Genomic DNA, 9,912 nt, shown 5'->3' with positions numbered 1-9,912 from the left:
AGATGGGAGGAAGAGGGAATCCTGTCCTAATCAACACAAACCTCACATTTAAGTAGTTTGACTGGTAGCGTGCTATCATAATACTGTAAAGGGCTTTTGTGAGAATGACATGATCATGAGTTTTTCTAAAACCAACAATGTTTTAACAGATGACTATGTTCATGTTGATTGTCCTATGTGTTCTAATTAAATTAACAATGTGACATAGGTGTACAAAGACGTATTGCATCAATATTGCATAAAAAAAGTTACTTTTCAAAATGTCAAATATAATTTTTTTAAATGAAAGATTCTGAAAATGATGTTTATGTGCTGTATATAAAAACAGTTTGACTTAAGAACATATTTTCGCATAATTTCACCTGTGTTTGCTTTCAGTATGAAGTTTGGCATGGCCATACACATTAGGATAACCCACCAGCTACAGACCAATAAATATTTCTATATAAATTACAGCGCTCTTTCCAAGATTTATCATTCCTCCATGTTACTCAAAGTTTATGCTAAACCGATTGGCTGTGATGCCATGGTTACTCACACAAAATTAAATAGTAAATACTGGTAAAAAAGAACAAATGACACCAGACATTTGCTTGAGACTCCTTTCAAGTAAGCTTTAATATTGTGCACGAGTGAGACTGAATCTAGATGACTCAAGCTTTCCTCGCATGTATGTTGGGGTAGGAGAGCTTTTGGTAGGGGGAGGTATTTAATGGAGATGAAAGGGGCGAGGCATAAAAGATTAACATTTCTTTAACACTTTCTTCTCTACACTTGGTCTGCTAAGGCAACACAATAGACGTCCTCTCTGGAAGTTGTACCGTTAACAATTAGGAATATGCATTTTTCCTCCAAGTGCACTATACGTCAAGGTGCGCTAGCCCCCTCCAACCCTCCCTGCTCCCATAATGCCACAGAAAGTCAGCGGTGGAGATATCGCTCAGCTTCCAGAAGGGCTCACAGCCTTTAACCTTGTTTCCATATTTATTTTTTTCGGACCACTCTCCTTTGTGCCTTTGCTTTTTCCTTTCTATTGTGTCTTTTGAAATCAGGAAATAAAACGTCTGCATTCCGTTTCCATTCTCTTCGCTGCGTTAAAGGGTGCGGTCAAGGCCCATCTCTCATCTTTACAGTAATACAACATGGAATACCATTGCACAGTTGACCCTCATTACTTTTCACACAAAATAACGAGTAGAAATGTACCAGCACTAGTGGTTATTTTACATACTCATCGCAATCACTAATTACAAAGGGAAAAACCTAAAACAAAATAAAAACATATGCGAAACTAGTTATATCCTATTTTTCCTCTCGTACAGGTGAATGCCTCAGAAATACCAAGCAGCACATTAAAAAGGCATAATGTGGTGGAATAAATACAATATATTTTGCAAGAAAATAAAATTGAGCACAAAAGTCAGACAGGTGTCGTACAGTAACTATCAATGAACTGTAGTTTAGAAGGGAGTAAGGGAAACAGGGATATAGTCACTAGTGAGGTCAAACTGCTTGGGCATCACTTTGCGTGAACCCTTCAAACTTTGGACAGTCTCAAGCAGAACATGAGATATCTGAGGCAGTTGTAATAATTGATGTCACTTCCTGACCTAGAATGGTGGCCGGTGCATTTATGCTACTAAAATACCATGAATAGTGTTTTGAATGGGTAGCTTTCACCCAATATTTGTTAGAAGAGTATTTGATCATTAATTGAACGCAATGCCAATGACATTCGCGACACCATGTTTAAGACCGCATAAAGTGGACTTTATGAGAACGGGCTTAAAATGTAGTGCAACTGAAACATTTGTGGTCCTGTCAGTCTACGCTGGATATTTGGGTTCTCAAAGGTAATAAAAGGACATGGTTCGTCACATCTGACTTAGCCAACATAAGATCCCTTATGTAAATTCTATGCAATAAACAGAACATTTTAAACTGCAGCTACGCTACATGAAGGAGGATTGTGAGAATGGCCAAAAATAGTGCATTAGGAGGAATGACTTGATTAGGGCTTTGGGATGTGTAGAGTTTAGCTTTTCAACACAGTTCACGTCATTCAATCTCTCCTATATTGGGAAAGGAACGTATTATCCGTGAAAAGTAAAAAAGAAGCTAATTTTTTTCTTTTCCTTGTGAGAATAAAAAATGTTTTTCTTTTTTTCAACATTAAACTTCAGTGGAGGCAAACAATCTACAAATATGTCAACAATAGAAGGAAAGAGAACTCCAAATGAAAAAGAAAAAAATACAGTATGACACATTTAAACACACTTTCTGTACAGAAACTCAAGACTATACAATACCTGCAGACATTATGCTGAAGAGTCCTGTTTTATACAACTCTATGAACAATACAACTCAAAACATTCTCTATTTTATTTTATTTTATACTGTACATGTGGAAAAAGTAGCTTTGCAGTCTGTTCTTCCAACCCCCTTTAAATGTAGTTTAGCAATGGAATTGAAATTTTGCGGGCCATTGATACAAATGTTTTCATATTATTGCAATAATGGTCAGTTCTCACCTCTCGTAATAATCAACGATTTTGGAATACAGGGGTTTGCCTTGGGGAGGGAAAATGCGAGTGTATTTTCTCTATGTGTCGTTTCACCAAGCAATACGGCAGTAGCCTCGAATAGCGGTAAACTCAATATTGCGGCTGACTCTCTTGGGCCCGACACTTGTGGCGCCCGCAAACTCAAGGAACACCAGGATTATGTCCTCTGCCCCCTCCGTTTTCAATGTCGTATGTTAATTCTCTTTAGTTTGTTTACTTTTCCCCAAAGTCACTTTTCACAGCTTGAGCTCGTTGGCCACTTTGGACGCGATATTCTTGAAGGCGATGGACGTGCCTGAGATCCGCTTGAAGCGCACGCCGTTGAGTGAGAGGCGTGGCAGCTTGCACACCTCCATCTCCCATTGGACCAGGCTGTCCTGGCGGGCGTCCCCGTGCACGCAGAAGAGCATGAAGCGCTCGCGCTGCTCGTAATCGCAGTTGTTGGCGTCCAGGACCTTCCGGATCTCGCGCATCATGTCGCCGGGCTCCATGGACGAGGTGGTCTTCATGCTCCAGGTGAAGCGCAGTGAACGGGGTTTGGAGTCCCGGGAACCGTCCTCCTTGGGTTCCCCTGACGCGCTCCTGGAGAGGAACAGAACACAGACAATAGTGTTAATTGAATAGGAGATAAGTAGGTAGACACAAACCCAAAAAAGTCGGTGAGTCATACGACATGGTTGGGAGTATATAAAGTGTGCGACTATTTCTTTTTCAAAGATGGAACGGGGGTGTAATAGAAGCCAAACGATAACACACAGAGCTTGTATAACCCATGTGTTTGGGTCCCCGTTGAAAGACTGACAAGAACTGAATGACTGTCAAATGTATTTTATTCAACGATTACGCACCTATTACTTACTTGAGTGTAACACACACACTCAAAACAGACACTTCTAGACAGCTTAAACACACACACGGCCCACCAAGGTCTAGCAAGAGCACGGTGTTCAGGGTCACGGCACAAAATGCGCAAACACCATCGCTGTGACTGAGGACAAAGTACACACACATCACAACAACACGACAACAAAGCACGACAACACGACAACACGACAACAAAGCACAGCACAACAAGTCCCGGTACGATAACAACAATGAACAGGTCATTTAAGACAGGGGGATGTATAGCCACCCTATAATTAGTCCACCTTCCACCATCACAGTGCTAACTCTACTCCACAACATTGAACAAGAATGAACCTGTGACATTCGCTTTTGATCCTGGGACTAGTAGTGACCCTCATTGACATGCCATGCTTTCAATTCGGGGTTGTTATTTTTTCTGCGGGCGGCTGTGCCGATGCCTCACCTTGGGGGGTCTGTACTGCCACTGGCCTCTCCTTCAACCGTGGCCCTTTGGGAAGCAATCAGAGTTCAGAGTTCAACAGAGCAGTAGAAGGGGTTGTACACACAGGCGATGGGATATGTGAAGGTCGGAAGAGGGTGGGATGGGGTTAAACCTATAAACATACACGGTCACGCGATTCAACTCGTTCTGGGGAGGCAACTGGCGAGGACTGGCACAAACCGACATGACACATATAAAATCGGCAAGCTAGCTAAAACAGAGGATGATACAATGTGGAAATCATGTGAACAGAGAGAGAGATGGATGAAAGAAGTCATCTACAGTACACAACACACTCAAAACAAAGGACGGAACAAGAAGTTGGAAGGTGAGTGCAGGTGTCTGCAAACTCCAAGACATCACAGGCAAGGCATTTCAGTCTGTTAGTGGTGCAGGGTCAGATAGGGGGGTGGATAATGCAGGGCAGTGTAGTGTTCCGCACAGTGGATTTTGGGGGAGTTTTAGGGAGAGGGTTAGGGAAGGGGGGCTGGCACCAGGGCGTGAATGGTTGCATGTCATTGAAGAGGGCTTGGATTGCGAGGAAGAGGGGGTGTGGGGGTGAGTCATTGTGGGAGGTTGTAGACATGGTAACCATTCTGTGCGCTCCTACCTCCGGCCAGCCCTGAAAGACATAGTTCTAAAAAAAACAAAAAAAACAATGAAAGAAGCAATTTTGAGTAGCTATGGATGGAAATGGAAAGTCAGGGTGTTGTGGGAAATGTTTGTTCAATGACGGTCTCATAATGTGGCAGAAATGTACGATCAAATGGTGATGGGTCCACTATGTCAGCAAAGTCAATCCCAATTTCGCATTAGGAAATGACGCGCTTAAATACACGTTACATATGCAAGACCCCTACATTCACTATGCGCTGATTGAAGGTAATAAGAACAAACTAGTTCATACAGGTTGGTTAATAACCAGTTCATACTGGTTGGTTCATACCTACACTACACATTTTTTAAAACCTTTATTTAACTAGGCAAGTCAGTTAAGAACAAATTCTTATTTACAATGACGGCCTACATGGAAAGTCTGATTGACAATTACTCTCAACAAACTATAAGAATGAAAACAAAACATTTCATCTGAAATTGAAAATAAATCTTCATAAGAAAATATGGAAAATGTTAGGAAAGAACCAAAAAAGGTTAAAAGAGTTGGGAAAGAATAGAAAATACACATGATTGATTGCTACAGTAGCATACTGTAGCATATGAGTGTATAGAACCTTTCAGTGGTGCAGGCAGTCTGCAGAGTGATAGGTTAGTTTGTCATGCCCTAAGGGTGGAGCCCCAGGCTGGTGATAGAAATCAGGCTCGTTTTACCCTGTGCCCTTGACTGACTGCAGCACGGTCAGAGATACTGCAGACTCCGCACTCTGTGTGTCTGTGTGTGTGTAAGAGAGAAAGCGAGACTGCATGTATTTATGCATGTGTGTCTTGTGCCTTTGCGTGTGGTCCTGCAAGTTTGTGAGTGTATCTGTAGGCAGCCCACGTCTCTCTCAGACCAGAGCCTAGACACTGCAGGCTCACCTAGGGGAATAGGGACTGGACACGACATATGTGGGCTTAGCACGCCGGGGTGAAGTTGACCCTAGGTACAGATCTATGATCAGCTTTCCCTCCCCCAATCCTAACCTTACCATTAGTGGGGAAAATGCTAAACTGATCCAAGATCAGTGTCTAGGGTCAACTTCACCCTGCGCAGTGGTGTCCCCTGCTAATGCAGGATTGAGAGAGAAAGAAGAACCCAATCACCCTTTCTCTATTTTCTCTCTCCACACTCACTCAAAGTAGCCTTGTACCTTTCCATTACATAGTACCCTACTAAAGAAGTAGATGTACTGACTAGTACAAAATGTGCAGCTGTTACTTTTAATATCAGATGCAACGCTGGGTAAATATGGCCCTAAGGAAGAGAAACATGAGACATGATGTGTAGCAAGGTTGGGGTAAATGCCATTTTAATGAAGTCAATTCAGGAACTAAATTGTAATTGCAGTTTACTTGCTGTATTGAAATGGAATTGACCGTAGTCCTGCAGTGTAGTATTGTAAATATCAGACCTGGGTCAAATACATTGTCAGATACTTTTAAATTATGGAGATGTGCCCGGTACAATGGAACCAATAGAATAGGCCCAAAAGTGCCAACTTTGCTCACCCTTGCACGCAGGTGAGGCTAATTAAGCGCACCTAAAATACATGAAGGTAGGCTATCTGACTGTATTTGTCCCAGGTTTGGCAAACATATCGGTATGGTGCATTTCCGTCCATTTCAACTGACCTGCGGACAAACTTGGAGGTGATCTTGCTGATGATGCCCGTGGAGGTGCCCCTGCGCGCCTGGGACAGAGCCCCCGTGTCGTGGGAGAGCGTGGGCGAGGCGGGCGGACCGTTGTAGGTGGCCGAGCGGCGGTCGCGAAGTTGGGCACCGTGGAAGGTGGAGCGGCTGGAGGAGCCGCGGGGGAAGCGCGTGCGGTCGGGCGGCGTGGCGGCCGTGCTGCTGCTGATGCTGTGCGCCGACGGCGAGGCCGTGGGGGGGCTACGAAGGAAGAGGGGAAGAATAGGTGGGGTGGAGGGAAAGAGGAAGTAGAAAGGAGGAAGATAGAGGGAAGAAATACAATCAAGACATTGGTAGTAATAGAATATTTTAGGAAATAGTATCACAGGGCAATGAAAAAACATGGACGTTCTAACGAGTCATTTCTCCCAGTTCCTCAACCCTCCATTGTCTTATACCCTTGCTCAACTCTAAATTGCCTCCTACCCCTTTAGGGGTCATTTAGATCTGAAAAAGAAAAGTATAGGCTAGGTCATTCATATAACTTGGGCCCCTTCCTATTTGGGACTTGAGCCCCTCTCGCTCTCTCTAGCCCCCTGGCTCACCCCTTGTACTCTGCATTGTCGTCTATGGGAGGCAGTGGGGACTTGATGGGGTGGCCCGACGCCGACATGGACTTGACGTGACGTGGCCGGGTGGAAGGGAGAGCGGAGGCTGCGCCTGATGACGGCGAGGAGCCACTGGCCGAGCCTGACATCTCAGTCAGACTGAGAGACAGAGAGAGACAGCAAGAGCGAGAGAAAGAGACAGGAAGCGCGAGAGAGAGAGAGAGAGAGAGAGAGAGAGAGAGAGAGAGAGAGAGAGAGAGAGCGAGAGAGAAAGCGAGAGAGAGAGACAGAAAGCGAGAGAGAGAAGGATGGTGAGCGCGAATGGGGAGGGTGGGGGAAGAGAAATAGGTGAAAGAGAGGACAAGGGGTTGAGAGAGGACAAGAGGGATCACAGGAGGAAGAATAAAAGGAAAGGAAAGCGAGAGAGAGGGGTAGAGAGAGGGGACAAGAGCAGGGCGAGAGACAGTTCTAGAGTCATTTCTAGTCACACTCCAAGGCCTATGTAGTTACACAGGCAGGTAAACATTATCAACAGCAATCAAATTATCAACAGCAATCAAAGTAGTAGTAGCAGTGGCAACAGTATTGATTTATTGTTGCTAGTTCAAACATTATCAACATTATCATCAGTAGTTGCCTTGGCGGCATTATCGAGTTATTGTCATTAGTTAACAGGATGTCAACACATTATCATCAGTAGTTGCCTTGGCAGCAGCATAGGATCCCAATCGCCCTCCTCACCTGCTGTCCTTGCCATTGGGAATGGCAGTGTAGTGATCTGTGCTCGACCGCTCACACACGTACGTGTTCCTCCTGGTCATAGCGTTGCTGTTCTGTGGGTCACACACACGACGCAGCCTTCAATAACGTCTATCACAATACAGACTATTTTTGTTCTGACAGTCCCCCAAAGTACAAACCATAATGGAAGCTAAGCATCTAGTGACTGGTTATGACAGTCTAGTCTGATGGGTTCTAAATTACTTTGGGAATGACCAACTTTGAGGATAGAAAACAACTTTCTGTGCCAGTCATCCCCTTCTTTTTTGAAGGCCGAAATTGCTGAAACCTTAGACTCCTGAATATTATAAAACATATCCTGCATAGCACTTTGACCCCCAAAATGGCACTTTGACCCCTCACCCCTGAGGCGGTGGATGACTTCTTCCTCTCCTGTGCCACCAGCGGAGAGGTGGGCACGTCGGCCTTGGAGCCAGCCGTGCCAAGCTTGTGGGCGGCGTCGCCCTTGTCGCTCTCCACGCTGTTGGCCTGCGCCCGCTTGGTGTAGGACATCGATGGGGGGATAGAGGGCGCCACTGAAGACACAGAGCAATGACATGATTAGTACGGACTTCATTATTCTTTATTGAACCTTTATTTAACAAGGAAGTCACATTGTGGTTTCTGCAGATTTAGGGACAATTCCATTTAACTTCAGTCAATGCAGAAAATGTATATAATAACATTATAATAGTTTAACCAGAAATTTCATTTTTTATTGACTGGCTTGAATGGCATTCACTTAGAATTTCTACTGGTCTTCTGTAATTAAACATTTCCATTGAATGTAGGCCACATGTAAAGAAAGCACTGCTTGCAGGTGTTGCACACCTGGAGGAGGAGGTGTTATAGTGTGGGTGTGCTTTGCTGGTGACACTGTGATTTATTTAGAATTCAAGGCACACTTAAACAGCATGGCTACCACAGCATTCTGCAGCGATACGCCATCCCATCTGGTTTGGGCTTAGTGGGACTATCATTTGTTTTTCAACAGGACAATGACCCAACACACCTCCAGGCTGTGTAAGGGCTATTTTACCAAGAAGGAGAGTGATGGCGTGTTGCATCAGATGACCTGGCTGCCACAATCCCCCGACCTCAACCCAATTGAGATGGTTTGGGATGAGTCGGACGGCAGAGTGAAGGAAAAGCAGCCAACAAGTGCTCAGCATATGTGGGAACTCCTTCAAGACTGTTGGAAAGCATTCCAGGTGAAGCTGGTTGAGAGAATGCCAAGAGTGTGCAAAGCTGTCATCAAGGCAAAGGGTGGCTATTTGAAGAATCTCAAATATAAAATATATTTTAATTTGTTTAACACTTTTATGGTTACTACATGATTCCATTTGTGTTATTTCATAGTTTTGATGTCTTCACTATTATTCTACAATGTAGAAAATAGTATAAAATTAAGAAAAACCCTTGAATGAGTAGGTGTGTCCAAACTTTTGACTGGTACTAAGTATTCAACCCCTTTGTTATGGCAAGCCTAAATAAGTTCAAAATGTGCTTAATAAGTTGCATGGACTCACTCTGTGTGCAATAATAGTGTTTAACATGAGTTTTGAATGACCTCATCTCTGTACCCTACACATACAGATCATTCTAAGGTCCCTCAGTCAAGCAGTGAATTTCAAACACAGATTCAATCACAAAGACCAGGGAGATTTTCCAATGCTTCGCAAAGAAGGGCACCTATTGGTAGATGAAAAACAAACAAAAGCAGACATTTAATATCTCTTTGAGCATGGTGAAGTTAATTACACTTTGGATGGCGTATCAATACACCCAGTCACTACAAAGATACAGGCATCCTTCCAAACTCAGTTGACGTAGAGGAAGGAAACCGCTCAGGGATTTCACCATGAGGCCATTTATTTGGGCTGCAATTTCTGAGGCTGGTAACTCTAATGAACTTATCCTCTGCAGCAGAGGTAACTCTGAGTCTTCCATTCCTGTGGCGGTCCTCATGAGAGCCAGTTTCATCATAGCGCTTGATGGTTTTTGCGACTGAACTTGAAGAAACGTTCAAAAGTTCTTGAAATTGTCTGTATTGACTGACCTTCATGTCTTCAAGTCATGATGGACTGTCATTTCATTTTGCTTATTTGAGCTGTTCTGCCATAATATGGACTTGGTCTTTTACCAAATAGGGCTATCTTCTGTATACTCCCCCTACCTTGTCACAACACAACTGATTGGCTCAAATGCATTAAGAAGGAAAGAAATTACACAAATTAACTTTTAAGAAGGCACACCTGTTAATTGAAATGCATTCCAGGTGACTACCTCATGAAGCTGATTGAGAGAATACCAAGAGTGTGCAAAG

General features: G+C 43.8%; 1 protein-coding gene across 2 annotated transcripts in view; it reads right to left on the bottom strand.

Moving 5' to 3' along the window:
- Nucleotides 1–591: 591 nt before the first annotated feature.
- The window catches only part of LOC311131404 (serine/threonine-protein kinase MARK1-like), an 82,565-nt gene continuing 73,244 nt past the window's right edge, over nt 592–9,912 (bottom strand). Inside the window, exons 13-18 of one of the 2 annotated variants that reach the window (XM_084164367.1) lie at nt 7,950–8,122; nt 7,548–7,639; nt 6,804–6,965; nt 6,202–6,459; nt 3,874–3,918; nt 592–3,146 (exon numbers count right to left, since the gene is read on the bottom strand). In XM_084164367.1, coding sequence (XP_084020493.1) covers nt 2,801–3,146; nt 3,874–3,918; nt 6,202–6,459; nt 6,804–6,965; nt 7,548–7,639; nt 7,950–8,122 — 1,076 coding nt within the window. In that variant the 3' untranslated portion in view covers nt 592–2,800. The remainder of the gene's footprint in view (nt 3,147–3,873; nt 3,919–6,201; nt 6,460–6,803; nt 6,966–7,547; nt 7,640–7,949; nt 8,123–9,912) is intronic. The other variant, XM_084164368.1, reaches the window with a different exon arrangement.

This window comes from Coregonus lavaretus (genome assembly GCF_964263955.1).
Source record: "Coregonus lavaretus genome assembly, chromosome: 6".
NCBI lineage: Eukaryota > Metazoa > Chordata > Actinopteri > Salmoniformes > Salmonidae > Coregonus > Coregonus lavaretus.
Note: the sequence above shows the minus strand (reverse complement) of the source record. Positions and strands in the feature narration are given on the sequence as shown.